Below are 18,833 nucleotides of genomic sequence, written 5' to 3' on the forward strand. Positions count from 1 at the left end.
GAGCGCAATCCTAGACGTATCCCTATCCTATATACTCAATTGCCGAACCCACGGAGTCTTAACAACTCCGGGGCCTGAGAGCCGAACCAAACCCACGGAGCTTCGACAACTCCGTGGGAAAGAAATTGCCGAACCCGCGGAGCCTTAACAACTCTGGGGCCCAAGAACTGAATTTGTCGTAGTCCTCCAACGAGGATTTAAGCGGAGCTGAACCTGGGAAACTGTCCAGTCTACACCGCGGCCATCTTGGGTGTAAGTAAATAATCTTTGAATCAACCACTATGCCTCTGTGACTAATTCTAGCCCGTGCGTACCTTGCCGCCCCGTGGTCCCTTCTGACCCCACGTGCCCGGGCTGCTGGCCACAGCCCGCGTGCGCAAAGACAGGTCCGCATATCACTCCCGGCTCGCACATGGTGACATGGACGGGATCGGGAGGCGGCCCGCACACCTTCCAGCCCTAATGTCTATGAAATCTATGAAATAGAAGTGCTTTATTTTACTGAGTTGATGAGCTAAGAATACACAGGAAAATCAGAAGAGTTCTCCCACAATACACTGCAAAATGATTCAGAGCAACACAGATTCATATATTGCTAAAAACCATAGATAAGCACCCACAAATCATAGCATTTAACCTTGGTCAGTACAATTAGGGCAGTGTGAAGCTTCAGCCACTGATTCGATTCGGCGGAGATTCAGCCTGATTCAGTGGCCACATCTCCAAATCCAAATTGAATCAGGAGACCCTTTAATCTCTCCGAATCAAATCGGAACCCTCTGAATCAATTTGGAGAGATTCGATGATTTGGACATAGACGCAGCTTTGTGTGTTTTTTCTACATACCTCAAGATACCAGGCGGCTTGTGAACGCTGAGATGGCTCGTGAACGCTGGTGGGGTGGATGGAGCGTCCCATGGGAGCACGGGGGGTGGGTGGTCCCCAAGCACACTTGGCGGCAGACCCTGAAGTGGACCAGAATCAGTTCTGGTCCACTTCCAGATCCGCCATGGAGCATGCGGGAGACTCCCTCCACCCCCCCAGCTTGGCAACTGGTGCCTCCTGGGTCTGGGGGGGCACCCGGGGTCCACATGCGGCCAATCACTGAGCCGGGGGGGGCATGGGGAGGGGTTCTATTAGAAACTGTGCAAATCTATATGCAGTATATAGGCTGTATATTTATTAAAGTTTTTACCATAATTTGGGGTGGAAGGAGTTATATTCAGTGTTTTCATTTCTTGGCTGCTAAAATCACAAGCTTGCATCTATCCCAAGGACAATATTAATGGTGAAGCAGTAGTATGACAGCCTGTAGCAGGTCCCAGCCTCCAAGGGCAGCTGTGATGCCCCTTGATGGCCCCTTAAGCCCTATCCTACACTCCAGATACTTGGGATGCACTCCCTTCTTCTGCACTGGGCACGCCTTGATGTAATTATTCTTCGTATAAAAGGGAGGCTGCCCCCAGATCCTTAAGTGAACCCAGTCTGACTCAACCTTGCCCCTGGGACGCTGAGCTGTGGCCCTCCTAGCCTCACTAGTATCCCAGAACACCAGTCTCCTTATGGGCTATTCATGGTCTCCATTCACCCCTATAGCCATGGCCATACCTTGCAGATGTTATTCTAGATCCACACACCAGTTTGTACAGGCTTCAGCCCTCTTGGCTTTAGTCCACTGGTTACTCTCACTGTCAACTGCCAGCTTAGGCCCACTTCTTCTGGCCCAGCTTCTGAGTCTCAGCCTGGTCTGGCCTTTGGCCCACCTCATTCTGCTTGGGCTCCTGGCCTTTGGCCTTCACTGTTTCAGCCTTTGGCCTGCCTCACTCTTTTGGGGCTGAAACTCTGGCCCTCTCAGCTACAGCCTGTCCCTTTCTTCCTGCTGGGGCTCACACCCTGTCCCTCTTAGCTGGAGCCTGCCCTTGATAGGGCCAAAAACACAGAGTACCTCCCAGGCATCTCTGCGTGGCCTCCTGCCCTCCCCCCTCCAGCCACTATCTAGTCCTCCAGGTTATCAAAGTAGAAGAAAATTGCAAGCAATCACTTTAAACTGAAACAAAGTTCCCCCTCTGGGTCATCATACCACTGCCAAGCCCCCTCCCCACTCTCTGGCTCTCTCAGCCTTGGGAGTACCTGGCATGACTTATACTCCCACTTACCACCAGCTCCCACTTATCACCAACCTGAACTGGAAGGAGCTCCTCCTGCAGCTAACCCCTGTTTAGCTGCCGCTAATCCTGCTTTCTGCTTCAGTTTCTCTCAAAGTAACAGGAGCCACTGGCCCCCGTTACACAGCCTAATAACATTTTCTCTATTAGAGGTGACAAAATCATATTTTTATCTCAAATTACATATGAACATTCTACTAATGATGTTAAGGCTGGCTTCAACATGATTCTTGTTTCTTCTGCCAAAGTGCAATTTGCTAAACAGGAAGAAAATATATATGACTGAAAAATAAATGCATATGCTTTGTAATCTAAGCTTATAAATGATAATGGTGTTATTTTAAATCCCCTTGCTATATATCAAAGGACTGATCAAAACAATTCACGGCTTTGAAAATATTCAAATGGAACCAGGGACATTTGTGGAAATGTCATGGTAATACGCCTTATCTGACTCATCGGTTTGTTATGACCCTGCTACTCATGAAAGTATTATATTAACTACCTTCAAATATTCACCCAAGCAAAATCTTGTGCCATTGCACAAGATTCAAAAACCTTACCTTTGGAGGCCATTTTCCTCCCATGGTGCACTAGATTTCCTTCTTTGGGTTTCTGGACTATTTTCATTTTTCACCTTTTTAAAGCTAAAAGCAAGCAAAGATAAATTAAAATTTTTAAAAATATATTTTTTCCTATAGTCCCATTATCAGTCATATGAGGGACATACAAGCACAGAACGTGCATCCCCTGGCTTAAAGCCATTTCCTCTCCTAATGCTAGGAGATTCATGCTAAAGAATCTCTCCAAGATATACCATGTTTGGAGGGTAAAAAGAGTGCTTGAAAAACCATCTATGCAATATCAATCCTGACACCTCTGGAAGCAATGTTCCAAAACAGCCAGAAACTAGAAAACTGGACTCACAAAGAGGTAGTGGTATATGTAAGCAACCTCTTTCCCCACCTATATATAGAGTAGAAGCCAGCACCATGTCCTAAAATGTCTGAATCTTTTCAGGAGCATTCCTTCTCTCTTTCAAATTCATCTTCTTCTGCTCCCAGTTTTTAACATCTTGAACTTCAGTCAAGGAAATAAAGGGTAAGCATCCCAAGACAGTTAATTAATGTCATTCCAAGTGCTAGTCTGTGGTATCGAATGGACACTGCTCTGTATTCAGTGGCTGCTCATATTTTCCCTGCTGCTCTCCTAGCCCTTTTCTGCAACTACAAACACTGATTTGGACTGAATACTCACATTAGTTGACACTAAGCTCCTGAACAAGTATTACTGGTATAGCATTGCACTACAAATATAAGCAGTTTCAAAGGACAAGTTAAATATCAACAAAGGCTGTCAGAGAGGCTTACTTGGGGAGGAAGAACAAAAGCCAGCATTCTTCACTCACAGAGTGAGGTATGTCACCTCCATGACATATTCAGTTTTATGAAGGGAATTTGCCTATTTAACTTGTTAATCCAATTTTAACCTCAGCTTCCTGTTACTTCAGGTTATCAAGTTAATCATTTAATTCTTATATAGCATAAAAACTACAAAGCTATCAGTAAGGTAACAGAAAAAACATCTAAATTAGGTTACTTGAACATGTGAATCAATTTTTTCTTGATACTTCACCGATTAGGCAATCAAGCTCAAATGTATGCAATAAATCTATTCTCACCCTGAAACATGTTTGTTACAGGTTGAGCAAATAAATGTGGCAAACAGGCTCTGTCCTGAACTGTGAGCTCCCCTTTTTGGCATAGCATAACAATTACACAATGAAGTGATTCTCAGAATGGCATTACGTCTGAAGAAATTTTAAATGCATGTCCAATATGGCTTAGAGAGAGAGAAAGAAATAATCCTGGGGAGGTGAATTAACTGTATTAGATTCCTAAGCCATTACTCATTCAGAGCAGACACACATTTTACCTCTGGAGTGGTAGAGCATGGCAGCTCTTCAGATACTGGCATTATCTTCAGGAATGCAGTTGCAAAAGGGATTGAGTTCACTTAGTATCTTTGAAAAGCCAAGGACTTAAATTTCACAGGAGATTACTGTTTTCTCTGGCTTACCTTGAATTTATACCATTTATGCAGAGGTGACCAACTACCTATTTGAACAGTCAAGAAGATGATAAGCTATGAAGAAGACTAGGCTCAGAAGAGTTGTTACAAGATTCTTTATAAGCATTCTCAGAGAGCACTACTGGAATTAATAGGGAGGGAAGACAGCAGTAGCTGGCAACCTTTACAACCTGTGGGCCAGAACAACCTGGCTTTGGTCCAATGCAGGCTGGGTGGCTTCAGCAGCACATCTGCAGCAGGGGACTTTTGCTAGACCCACACTGGGGCCTGGCAGTTGCGAGCTGACCCTGAATTGCCATCACTTCTCCCCAGACCCCCAAACCACCCCCCAGTCCCTGCCTTCCAGCTGCAATGCAAGCACAGATGGAAGTTGCACAGTCCCGATGCAGCTCCCCACCAGGTGCATCTACACTGCAGCTAGAGGAAAGATGGGTGGGGAGAAGGCAGTGGAATGGGCACAGCTAGAAGCTGCCTGGCACCGGCAGAGGGCCCTCACTGTCCAGCTCCAATGCAGACACAGGCATGGACATGGGCAAAGCCCTCCAGCTCTATGGGTCAGATCCAATAGCTCCACAGGCCAGAAGCAACCTGAAGATCATATATTGCTGACCCCTGGAATAGACTGTCGAACTAAAAATGCCTCAGAGACAAGGTGTGTTGCCTGTCTGGTGCACTAAGTTTAGTGCAGGTAGAAAGTATTTTTCAAATGTAGGCACAGAGAGGAAGACCATCAAGTAACTTTATGAATATTGTATTTAATTCTATGGGTGGAGACATTTCTTAATATCTTTTCTACAAATGGAACAAGTCTCTACGGATAAGTGCCATGAATACAGAAACATATCAAACTTCAAAATATGCAGCATGCACGGAAAAGCAGATAGCATCCTTGAAGTTGCTTTAATCTCATTTTTTTTATTTGCTATGATTAGCCTTGCTTAAAAAACATGTATCAACAGGAATCTGTCAATTAAATGTTTTAGGCTATTTCAATTTTATGATATTTGAAGTTGGTTCTTTTCCTCTTAAACATGCCTGTTGGCTGGAGATGCCTATTTCAGTTCTGAAAGTCAAACAGAATGGCTCACATTAAATTCAGTGGAGCTTTGGCAACTGACACCATTTGAGCACCTGGCCCAACACATTAATACACTTTGCTTGATGTTACTCCTAGGTTTTCAGGATGCGCAGTGGCATGAAGTTGGAGGGGACTGCAACAACTGAGAGTAATACTAGATTTCCTAAAATGGGCAGGAGAGGGAAAGGCTATGCCTGCCTTTTCTCCTGCCCAGAAGCCTAGCTGAGCAGCCCTGTACCCCAGGCAGCCCAGACACAAGGGACAGCACTGACTGCCACTGCTGATTGCAATGGAATGATTAGCTGCCGCTTCTGTGGCGATTGTTTTTGTGCCACCCATCCTCAAAGGCAGCACTCCTAGCTACTGGCCTGGTTACTCCCCACCCTCCTCCAGCTACACTACTGCTTCTGCCACACACCAACCAAAATGATGTCTCTAAATAGAAGCAGAAGGTAGGATACACATTTCATCCTGTCAAAGGATTTTGTGTGACCACTCTTCCTTTGTAATCTTGACAGAGTTGTGCCTGCCTCCCAAAGTTGCTATGGAAGCAGCAGAATTGCACACCAACTCTGATACAAACAAGAATTTCCATGTCACAATCTGGTCTTTTATGCTGAAATCAAGAACTAATGTTTTTCTAAACAGGTTGCTCTAGTTTAACAAAACAGTAATGAATTATTGGGTGGAATTTTATGTCTTGTGTTATTAGGTGAAACTAGATAATCATCAAGATCTTTTTTAACCTGTGAATATTTAATATACTTTGTTCTTCTATCTGAAACTGGGAGTGCTTCTTTAAGCCAAAGGAAAGCTTTTGGTCTAACTACACTTACCTTTTTACTGGGGAAGGTGCAATAATTTTGGTAGTTCCTTCATTTTCCCCATTTTCCATATTTGCTGTATTCTGGTTTATGCTGTTGGATCCTGAAAAATATATTTTTAAAATTCTTTAAGATGTTCTTTTATACATTTTGATATATTTTGGCTGTCACAAGACCTTATACAGGCTTACTGAATGCATATGGCATTGTTATAGTATTGTGAAATACAACAATACAGAATTCCCATATACTCATTCCCAAATTCTGGTACAGCGAACACTTGCTAGTCATTCACTGGGATCAGCTAGGCAATGTCAACTCCATACACTTATTTCTAATCTATGAAAAGTAAGCTAAACATGTATTACATTCTTTCACAATATTATCTTTCTACTAGCACTTCTTGAAGTTCCTAGAGGAATATTACCATGTGCCTTTGAATGAGACAATTTTTAAAAGCAAATATTTCTAAAAATGGCCCCCATCTTAAATTTGAGTTCGAGAGAAAGTTTCCCCTTCCCCTATTATTTAGTAAATAGCTAAGAGAAAATCAAGTAAATGACAACTTATTAGTGCAAGGGCATCAAACTCACTCCTCCCTTCCCCTCCCTCTCCCCCTCCATGCCTGATCTGAAGGCTGCTCCACTAAGTCTGGAAATCATGCATGCAGCATGGATCCTGGAGTGGCTGGAATGGGCACCACATGCAATACAGTCTGGCAAGAGCAGCAACCTTGCTGCACATGAGACCTTCCCTGGCAGGACTGAGACTGTGCCACATATGGTGCCCGCTCCAGCCAGTCCGGGACCCGCATTGCTTGTAGCACCTGTGAGCTCTGTATGTAACAGAGGTCTCAGACCAGCTGAAGCAGGCAAGGTGGGAGCTGCGTGTCCTAGAGCAGGCACTACATGTGGTGCAGAACAGCTAGAACCAGCTGAAGCAGCTGCTAGATCAGATATGCTGGGGGATGAGGAGAGGGAAGGAAGGGCATGGGAGAGGGGCCATGGGCTAAATCTGGCCTTCAGCCTGGCCTTGTGCAGGCCTTGCCCTGTATGCATCTGAGCAGACTCAAGGGCAGTACCAGGGGCCAGATGGTGGAACTCCACAGGCTGTACCTTTGACACCCCTGTATTAACTGTATTGAATACTGGGAGAAACTATGCACACCATTCTGAAGAGTTGGACAGGACCAGTATGCATGAGCAAAGCAGTATATTATATTAACTTATACAACATTGAGAAAAGACTTAATATAATGAATATTAAACACTTTCTATTATGGTAACCACACTGAACAGTTCATTAGTTTTGTTTTGGACAAATGGCTCATTTATCCTACAATGCTTTCATGGGCCAGATCTTGCTCATGACCTATGATAACTAAATTTGAATAACTGCTGCATTACATACATCTTTAATGCATTCTACCTTTCCTTAGAGTTTCCTGCAGAACTAGAATAACAGTACAAACATCTACGATACAGTACATCTGATATGAAAGAATAGAAAAAGTATTCAAGCAAAACCCAACTGCTATTATTTAACTGTACTATTAGTGTTTCAATATCAGGACTACAAGCACCGTAGCATTTTTGCGCATAGGCCTCATTTATTCCTGGTTGCTTACCTGTTGTCCCAAAAAAGTTACTGCCAGCATTCCCTGAACTTTTCTAACAGAGTTTACTTACATATGTGCTTTGATTTGCTTACAGTAATTTCCATGAAGTCATTTTTTCAATGGAATATAAATACACTATTAGATTTTACAATCTTTACATTTAAATAATTTCTGGAGCCTTACAGAATCATTAAGTCTGTTTTATCAATTAAACTACTTCCCTTGATATCAGAATGTAGTGTTTGTATTTAAATCTATTAAAGAGGAGAGGTGTTCATGAGATCAAACGACAAATATCTTTCATGGAAGTTCATGCACTGTCTGCATAATCATAGAAATCATAGAAATTAAGGGCTGAAAGAGACCTCAAAAGATCATCAAGTCTAACCCTCTTGCCCTGGGCAGGAATTATATTAATAAATATTGCAATGGATGGATTTTTGTGTGTGTATATTTTTAAAATATTGGAAAGAATTAAAACAGTCTAGATATTCTTGGGAAAAATATTATTTTAAATAGGAACTATCTGTTAAATAAAAACATTAACATTAATTATTGTTCCAAGTCAGTCATCTCCTGCCTTTATTTCTACACACCATATACATAAAATACAAAATTGGCCAAATTTGTATTCTATTAAAATGTGCAAGTATTTTACAGGGGTTTAGGTTGTAGCCGTGTTAGTCTAAGGATATAGGCAGACAAGGTTCCTTGGGTGAATTTGATATCTTTTATTAGACCAACCCAAATGGTTGGAGAATAGTTATTGAGCAAGCTTTCGGGTTCAAAAACCCTTCGTCAGGCTAAGGAAGCTGCAGAGCACACATCAACTGCTGCAGCTTCCTTAGCCTGACGAAGGGTTTTTGAACCCGAAAGCTTGCTCAATAACTATTCTCCAACCATTTGGGTTGGTCTAATAAAAGATCTCAAGTATTTTACAGTTTTCAGAGTGTAAATCTATGACAAGTAAAATGTTACAGCTTTTATGAGCGCCAATAATAAAGCAACTACATAACCAAAACTGAAAACTAGGGTACATTTTTTAGAGTCAGAATCTAGAATATATATCCTTTTAAATGAGCTTTGGCACTGATATTTACTCAACCAGAGCACATTTCTCAGAATTAAGGATTTTTTCTGTAACGTGCTACTCTGAATTATAAACGGAATACTTAGACCAGTGTAACTCCATTTCCTCATTTGCATAAATGAAGGGAAAAGTGGGCTTTTTACAGCTAGGTATTCATCCAAATTGAGGAGTATTCTGTTTTATGGGTCTAGGCTTAGTGGTTACTGATATATAAATATTAAAATGTTTCTTACATCAATCATTATTTCAGAGAATCACCCTCCATATGACTGGAGTATCTGCTGTTATCAGGGAATTCAAATGAAGTGGCCCTGGGATCCATACATATGGTAGCTAACTTTTGTGCTTTTATTTCAAGTGCCATGACCTTTGTTGCCTTCCTTGAAGTCTAAGCTTCTACAGATATGCAATTATATGAGCATCTCAGAATTCATTTGGGGGAGAAAAGTTTCTAGTTCTCAACATTTCAAAGAAAACCTTAAAAAATATAATGCAAATCTGTGAAGGTTCAAACACAAGTAAAAGGAACTCAAAATTTATTTTCTGAAATGTCATTATTGTAATCTAGTCTCATAAACAGAACAGACTTTTAATGCATGCAATTGATCATTCTGAAAGAAAATACATTAACGTTTGAATAAGATGTATCCTGCAGTTTAATGGTAGACATCCATGATCTTACGTACGCTTCTCAGGTCAGAAACTACGTTAGCCTCTGCCCCATTCCTGGCCAGGCAAAACGTGCTACTTCCATGTAAACATTAGCAGGCTAATTTTCCAAATTGTTCCTAAATCAGAACAGCAACATTTTAAACCCATTTTGCACCACTGAAGTCATCCATACAAGGTACAAGGCAGTCATGAATCAGGTTCTAAAATCATTTACAGGAAGCTGAGCATTTTCAATTATTGAGTAAAACCCCACTCTTCGGGTGGTGGTAGGTGACATCATAAAAATATTTTCCAAGAGAGAGCACCCTTCAGGAACTTTCATCATGGATCATTCAACCAAAAGGCCAACTAACCTTTTCATCAGGCAATCTAGTATCCAGCGGTTGCAAGCTGCACCAAATGCCATTCCTATCACAATAGAATGCTACAGAACAATTAGAGATCCTGAACACTGCTGCAGTGGTTAAGTTTATGAGTCATAATTGAAATGAAATTTAGTTGTAACCCTTTCCTAGATAAACTGAAAAAGAAAGCCAATACCAGTGCACAGCAATCAGTAATTCATACCCCAGCCTTATGCCTTCTAAGAAAATTCTCCAAAATGAACACCAAATTAGAAAACTAACCAGGCTTGCTTGGTGCTAACCATCCAGAGAGCCTTAGGATAAATGTCAATTGATTTTGTAGGAGTGCTTTCTATGGAGAAAACAGTTGTGCAATCCTGAGATTAAGCAGAAAACAAGTAGGCTTCTCTCTTTTTTTTTAAATTGGGGTCAGTAATTGACATCTGCATCAACACCAGTATGGCTCCAAATTCCATACAAGAATTCTACTAGAAAATCTACCTGGTAAATAAAAAGACCACCAGTTGGATGGAAATATTAACTGTAGTCGTTAAACGTGGCCCATTTATTTCTGCAAAACCCCATGACATACTTTATAGGAAATGTTATTTTAAAAAAATCAACACCAAGGCTTCGATTTTGACCTCAATGACAGTTGCATAAGGCAGAGCTACTCTAGTGAAGACAAAAGCAATAAAAAGGCATGAAACCAGCGTAATGCAAGATCAGAAAATCAAGGTTTCTAAATTTAGCTCATATCCAGTCCATAGATTAAAAGCATCTAACATGCGTTTAGGGTACCCAAACCTCCTAATGTGCCTTGACTAATAGGTTTTCCATGTTATTCAATGAAACAGTTAAAATGCAAAGCTAAAAAGCCTTCCATTGTTCACTGTAATAAAATAAAAACATATTAGCATGCACATTAAGCTTCCTTGGATGACTTTTCTCTAATTCCAGGAAGACTGACATATGTAATGTTTGAAGGAAGGGCCACTTCACCATATATGAGTTTAAATCAGGTTCCTTGGAAGATAATCTGTGAGACTGAAGCCAAATTGTCCATCCCATCAATGGAGCCAGATGATTTTTCATGAATATTTCATGACTTCAGCTGAAGTTTCCCTATGCCCTCACCTCCAGTCCCAATTTTAAGCCCCATACAGTAAGCTGATAAGAATACATTTTCCCCACATTATATTTTCTCGGCATCTGTTCCAAATACAATTCAGAGTTCAGCTTCTGGTTACTGTGTTATTTGATTTACAACCATATTACAATAGGCCAGTATGACAAGGCAGCACTAAGAGCAACTCAGAGCTACAAAAGATAGCTAAGCCCTTCATTAAAGTAGTAGAAGCAAAAAATGAGGGGGAAAAAGATGTGCTATATATAATGTTTTTGTATCATTAGTAACAACAACCACCAAGGGACAAAAACGGAAACACGGGCACAGGAAACTGAAACGAGAGAAACAGTAGGGATATTAAGTTTGACACCCCTGCTCTCAGCCTTACCTTGTGCCCCAGGCCAAATCCAGACCACAGGGCTTCTCGCAGACCAAATCCAGCCCAGGGCATGGGGCAGTGGCCACCACAGTGGTAGCCACAACAGCAGGCACTGCAGTAGCAGCCACTGCAGCAGCAGTGGGGCAAGTGGCTGTATCCCAAGCAGGCACTTCCTGTGGTGGTGAGCAAGTGGCAGAAGGCCAGGTGGCTGAAGGGCAACAGATGGGCTACACTTTATAGCCCACCCTCACCCCCTGCTGTCAAAGGCCACATCTACTAGGGTCCTTGATTCTGCAGCAGGCTGTGTCCCCAAATTTTCTGGCCCACTGGTAATCCAGTGGCCTAGATGGAGCAGCTCCACAGGTCAAAGCCAGCCTGTGGGCTATATGTTTGACAACCCTGATCTAGATTATATTTATATATAGACTGGAGAGTGCACCATCTCAAACTATGGATCTTCAGACTTAAGCTCTTCATTCACTCATTACTCTCCCAAGCACAGCAGCAGTGATCTTTTGCACACTGATGACAAAAGATCCAAGCAGAACTGAGCCCTGAAGTGACCTAAGTGAACTAAGCTGAGTGTAGAAAGGAAAGTATTTTTGTAACTGCTTATATAGATATTAATAGCATTAAAAGGTGAGATATTGAGCTAGAAGGAGGAAAGAAGGAAATTACTTGCTACACTGGGTAAGAACTGTGTGAGGGAAATCACTTGGATTTTTTTGTAGACAACTATTATCTCTTACAAAAAGATAAAATAAAAGTTATCAGCCCCATAACATAAAAAGACACTTGGAACAAAACACTTAAAAAAAACCATATAATTTATGGAGAGACAGAATCCAACTATACTACACCCAAAAATACTGTAGTATTATGAATGACTAGCTATGTTGACTACCACTGACAGAATTCATACTTTCCTAAAAAAAAGATGTATTTTAATAAACTATGTCATATGACTCCCTCAGACATATTACTAAGGGAAAGCTTAAAGTAACTTATAAGACTACTTCACACTGTTAAGTTCATCTCCTAAATCAGAATTATTTTGTAGGATTTAAAGTCTACTGTGGGTTCATATTTTTAACAAATGATGCATAAAATGAATTAAGTGAGGCAGAATGGACTTCCTGGGCTAATTGGGCTCCATACTGTTGCACCCAAGAAAGATCAATGGAAACAGTGGTGATTTGTACCAGTAAGCACAGCCTGTCACAAAGTATCAAATTTTACTCTAGCATGAAGTGCAGAAACATTAACCTGTCATCTGAAAATCTTTTTGTAACAGAGAAAGGGAGCTAACTTTGTGTATCACTATACATCCTCATATACAAAATAAAAAGCAAGATGAAAAAAAAAAACAGCAAAGAAGTTACAAGTGTAGGACAGCCTGTCAGGGGAACATATATGTCAATGATTCTTAACTAGGGTGCCATGATACCCTGACATGCCTTGAGATCCTTTCAAGGGTGCAGAAGGGCGCCACCTAATATTATCATTGTTAGGTCTGTAAACATGATTCACAAGATCAACCCAGAGATTTCAAGTAGGAATCCATAGTGTCAGACGCATTCAGACCTGTTGCGGCTTTCCTGAGTTTTTTGCAACAGAAAAATCGATCTGTTATTTTTCTGTATTAAAAAAAACAACTGGAAACTAAGAGCTGGCATTTTCTAAGGGGTGCCATGAGCCTATGGAGGGGTGCCTTGAGTCTAAAAAGGTTAAACACCATTGGTTTATGCCTTTCTTTTACAAATCTTCTTGCCCTCTGGTGAATGACATGGCTCTCTCCCCTTTAGCCAGATGATGTGTGGCATATGCATCATTTATTCACTTTTGTAAACTGTCCTTTCAAAGAAGGCATGCCCACCACCAGGAAGTGAATGCATATGTGGAATGTTTAGGTGATTTCTACTGAGTACACAAATTAAATTAAACAAAAAAAAATTCAAATCAATGAATAAAAAAGAAGCTATAAAGACATACATTTATAAAGTAAATGAGACAACAAATTTATACTTAAATTTGGAACCTACAAAATTTTATAAATGCATAAGCAAGATGGATCTTCATTCATTGGGGAATCTTGCATATCATTGTATTGGCAAACAAGAACAGAAAGATCTCAGTTTTCCAGTACTCAGACACATTACATTAATTATAAGCAAGAACTATTTGTCTGCTACTGAAGCAATAAATAAAGGAAGATACTCCAGTGCCTATTCTGAACAGATTTTTTTTTTAACAAAACCAGGGATCTGTGTGGCAGATGACAAACTCACCCCTTAAATTGTCATATTTTTTCTGCAAAAATTAAGAAAAGAAAGATGGGAGATTTTGAGCAGAACCACTGAATAGTGAAGTTGAACATATGTTTACCAAAGCGTCAGAATTCTGCTGATGTTTGCAAAATACACAACTAGCTTTAAGACAAAACTACCCTCAAAATGGCTTGTGAATATACACATCTCTTCAGAAAAACAGAAATGTGCAATAATCCACAAGAAAAGCAATGGCTCTCTTCAGGTGTTTAGCTCAAACAAGCAGAAATCCTAAATTACATTTTTTGAGAACAGCAATTCAGTTCCACCACTCCTGAGGGCTGACTATATATATCAGGTACAGAGCATAGCACACAGGAAGTAATTCTATAGCTGAATACACATTTTTTGTTTAGAATTCAAAAAAAATTAAGACCAGCAACTAGCATGGACCATTCCTGGGTCCATGCAGCTACCTTCTGCATCCCATTTTAGGAGCCTACAAGCCATAAAACCTGACGATGGTCAGGAAAGCCCATTATAAAAAAATAAACTTTCAATTTCTAGCAGTTTTCCTCCTTTCAGCTGTTTTCCTTTTTTAATTTATTATAGGAATATCTGTTCCATGAATAACAATGTGGGAAATAATTAGCTTTATAAAGCGATATACTGGAATTTTCCAAAATACTCCACACTGGCTGAACTCTAGTCCCAAATATACCACTGACTTTAATGAAAGCCAAGTTCCTTAGAAAACCCTATCCTATAGGTTTGTAAGCATTTAAATATTAATCAATCAATCACAATACGCCTATACACATGACCACTAATGCATTTGCATTTACTGGGAGCACCTAGTAGGCCCAAGACCACTCAGTGGGAGCATCTATATGCATCATTAAATTAAATTTTTTGCCACTTTTATTCACAAAGTTCTAATTTTAGTTTCAATTAATGTTAGTATGTTTAGATTATCAATGCTAAGTGCAAAGCAATGCATATCAAAGAGACCCTTCTTGATAAGCTGGCTGATGGCAACATCTTGAGAGACAGCCAGCACAGGTTTGTTGTGGGTAGGTCTAGCATAACCAATCTCATCTCCTTCTATGACCAGGTGACATATCACCTGGACAAGGGAGAAGAGATTGACATCGTATATCTGGACTTTAAAAAAGCCTTTGATCTGGTGTCCCATGATCTCCTCGTGGAAAAATTGGCCAGCTGTGGCCTCGGCTACACCACAGTCTGATGGCTGGGAAATTGGCTCTGAGGCTGGACCCAGAGAGTAGTAGTCAATGGAAGAGAATCACTGTGGTGCTCCGTGACCAGTGGTGTTCCCCAAGGGTCTGTCCTTGGACCGGTTCTCTTTAACATCTTTATCAGCAATGTGGACATTGGTGTCAGCAGTGCATTGGCCAAGTTCACTGATGACACTGAACTTTGGGGCGTAGCATCCACACCTGAGGATAGGCTAGTGATCCAGGCTGACTTGGATAAGATTAGTAAGTGGGCGGATATAAACCTGATGATGTTCAATACCAAAAAATGCAAGGTACTCCACCTCAGGGGAAAAAAATCCACAGCACGCTTATAGACTTAGCAGTGCTACGCTCACTAGCACCACTGCTGAAAGAGACTTGGGGGTCACGATTGACCACAAAATGAACATGAGCCACCAATGTGACGTTGCAGCTGGTAAAGCAAACAAACTCTGGCTTGCATCCATGGATGCTTCTCAAGTAAATCTCAGGATGTCATCCTCCCGCTATACTCGGCTTTGGTGAGGCCACAGCTGGAGTACTACATCCAGTTCTGGGCTCCACAATTCAAGAAGGATGTCAAGAAGCTTGAGAGAGTCCAAAGGAAAGCCACGCACATGATCAGAGGGCAAGAGAATAGTCCTTATGATGAGAGGCTGAGAGCCATGGGACTCTTCAGCTTAGAAAAGCGCAGGCTCAGGGGTGACCTGGTAGCAGCCTCTAAGTACATAAGGGGTGTGCATCAGGATCTGGGGGAACATCTGTTCACCAGAGCACCCCAAGGGATAACAAGGACTAACGGTCAAACTCCTCAATGACCGTTTTAGGCTGGACATAAGGAAAACTTTCTTAACTGTCTGAGCCCCCAAGGCCTGGAATAGACTCCCTCCAGAAGTGGTGCAGGCACCTACTCTGGACTCATTCAAAAAATGTTTGGACACTTATCTTGCTGGGATCCTTTGACCCTAGCTGACTTCCTGCCCCTGGGGCAGGGGGCTGGATTTGATGATCTCTCAAGGTCCCTTCCAGCCCTAATGTCTATGAAATCTATGAAATTTTGGAAAGATAATCCAAGATGCATATACATGATGATGGTCTTTACATTAACTGTTAATACAGTACTCAAGAAAGATTTTAGAATAACTGTGGATAGTTCTCTGAAAATGTCAGCCCAGTACTCTGTAGCAGGCAAAAAGGCAAGTAGAATATTAGGAATTAAGAAGGGAATTAAAAAGAAAACATTATGGTATAAATCTATGGTATACCCATACTTTGAATACTGCATGCAGTTCTGGTGCCCTGGCCTCCAAAAGAATATAGCAGAACCAGAAAAGGTACAGAGATGGACAAGAATGATCAGAAGTTTGGAGAGGCTTCCATACAAAGAGGGACTAAGGCCATAAACATGCATTCATTTCTAGCAGTAGAAATTGCTGAGAAAGCTCCACTGCTAGAAATGTTTCAAGGATGGGGAACAGTACAGGTGTTCAGCCTGCAACTCCCCGTCTCCCCTGCTCCTAACACCTTCCTGACATTGGGGTGATCCCAGTCTGAGGAATGGATGGGGAGCACTTGCTGTTCCACTCCTCCCATTTCAGGGGAGGGAGAAAAAAGGCTCCCTGTGCTTTCCCTGACCTGGGACACCCAGATCTTTCCCCACTGCTCCACTCCCCTGCCACAGACCAGTCTGGGAGAAGAGTAAAGCAGTTGGGAAAGCTCCCAGCCCATTCCTCAAACTGGGTAATCTCCTGTCTGGGGAAGAAGCATGAAGCATTGCCGCACTTCTCTTCTCCCCTTCTAGACCAGACCAAGGGGAATGAACAAATGTTCATTGTTGCAACACAGTTTCTCTCAAGGGAGATATTCCAGGTTGACACCTGGCAGCTCTCTCTCCTGGCAGGCACATGTTTCACCCAAGAGAAATTGAATGAACACTTGTACACTTGTAGCTTCTACTGAGAGAGTGACAATTCTCCTGATGTACATATAATGCCTGTATATAGTCTTGATCTGCTGACTTTTCAGCTTAGAGAAAAGAGGACTGAGGGAGGATACTATAGAGGTCTACAAAATTGTGACTGGCATTGAGAATGTAAGTAAGGATTTACTATTTAATACCTTTCACAATATTAGAACTATGGACATACAATGAAATTATTAGGAAGCAGGTTTAAAATAAGCAAAAGAAAATTATCTCTCACAGAATGTCTAAGTAATTTGGGGACTCACCGCAATAAGGTGTTGTAGAGACTGATAACCAGATTCAAAAGGGGATTAGACAAATTCATAGAGAATGCCTATCACTGCTTAATAAACATGATAGTTAGGCGTACAAAGTATGACTTCCTGGGCCTCAATGCTGGAGGTTGTAAAGGGAAAGGGAAGGGGACAAATCAAGCTGGACAGGCCATGAATACATACTTTTCCCTTGAACATTCCCTCTCTACCACCATGAGATACAAGATACTGGACTAAATAGACCTGAAATCTGACCCAGTATGTACTTCTTATGTTCTTGCCAGTCTAAAACAAAAATACAGTAGAAAGCACAGCTTGAAAGACACTAAGAAACTGCAGAAAATTTAGTTTGACTTCCTGAAACAGAATGAATCATCACTAGCCAAGAAAAGACTTCTATTTAGACATTAAAAAGAAGAGTGTACAATAGGACTTACTAGTGTGTTGAGATTGTGCTACTCTTTTTGGATAAGTCTTACTGCGACTTCTTTCAACATGTTGATCAGGCCGAGGAAGCTGGATAGAATGGTCTCTGCTCATTTGCAAAGATGTCCTGCCACTTAAAAAGGCAACAAAATCAGTATGATGAATAAACAGAAAAATTGTGTTAAAACAATTGAAAAAGCTTAGTTTGATAAATTATGTTGGGTAGCACAATGACTTAGTCATCAACCTCTCTCTCATGCGACCTTGAATCAAGTTTCAATATTCCTGTTTACAGGGCAAGTTGCAAAGTATTAACTGCAATGTTATTCATTGCAATTTTGTTTTGAACCAAAACTTGGCACAGATGCCACCAGATCATGCCAATCTCTTTTGTATTTGGTATTTTTCCAACTGAGTGTAAAGAACCAGTTCCAGAATCCACACAAAATGCTGCTTTATTGAGAATTAAGACCGTAGCCAAAACAGCACAGACTTTTTATGACCTCACAATAGCCTTGTAGCAGGCAACTTTCTTAAGTAATCTGATTATTTTAATTCTATTTCTGAAATTAATTTGTAACACCTTGTCAGAGTAAAATGTATATTTAATATTGTTCAGTTTGCGCCAACCAATAGTTAAACTAATGCTAACAGAGAATTCTAATGTGAATGAAAAAGGCACAACAAACTCAGCGCAAGGCAAAACACCACCAAAAAGTCATAAGGCTTGATTTTTTTTTAGAACTGTAAAAGTTCTGAAAGCTTAAGTAAATACATTTTATGCATATTAATCTTGAAAACCTGTAACAGCAGCCTTACTAAAACCTTGTGGTTCAGAGCTTAAATTCATAGAATCCTAGACAATTAGGGTTAGAAGGGATCTCAGGAGGTCATCTAATCCAATCCCCTGCTCAAAACAGAACCGTCCCAAACTAGATCATCCCAGTCAAGGTTTTGTCTAGCTGGATTGTAAAATCCTCCAAGGATGCTAATTCCGCCACCTCTTTGGGTAACCTCTTCCAGTGTTTTACAACCCTCGTAGTGAAAAAGTTTTTTCTAATACCTAACCTAAATTTCCCTTGAACAGTTCTAATCAGCCTAAACAACAGACCTTTTAATTAAGAGTTTGTTCTCCTGAGACCTGAAAGTCACTAAGCAAACACCTATACACAAAGAATAACAGCAAAGACTGTCACGGCACAACCCCCTCTAGGCATGGATTTACAGATTCTCTCTTGAATTAACAAAGCATA

At 41.0% G+C, this 18,833-nt stretch overlaps 1 protein-coding gene across 1 annotated transcript in view; it reads right to left on the bottom strand.

Annotated features, from left to right (window-relative positions):
• The window catches only part of EPB41L4A (erythrocyte membrane protein band 4.1 like 4A), a 150,058-nt gene that overhangs the window by 48,429 nt on the left and 82,796 nt on the right, over positions 1-18,833 (bottom strand). Inside the window, exons 12-14 of the mRNA XM_006026177.3 lie at positions 17,592-17,713; positions 6,171-6,261; positions 2,729-2,812 (exon numbers count right to left, since the gene is read on the bottom strand). Of these exons, the coding sequence (XP_006026239.1) occupies positions 2,729-2,812; positions 6,171-6,261; positions 17,592-17,713 (297 nt within the window). The remainder of the gene's footprint in view (positions 1-2,728; positions 2,813-6,170; positions 6,262-17,591; positions 17,714-18,833) is intronic.

The sequence above is a fragment of the Alligator sinensis genome, unplaced genomic scaffold (assembly GCF_000455745.1).
Source record: "Alligator sinensis unplaced genomic scaffold, ASM45574v1 scaffold225_1, whole genome shotgun sequence".
NCBI classification, from domain to species: Eukaryota; Metazoa; Chordata; order Crocodylia; family Alligatoridae; genus Alligator; species Alligator sinensis.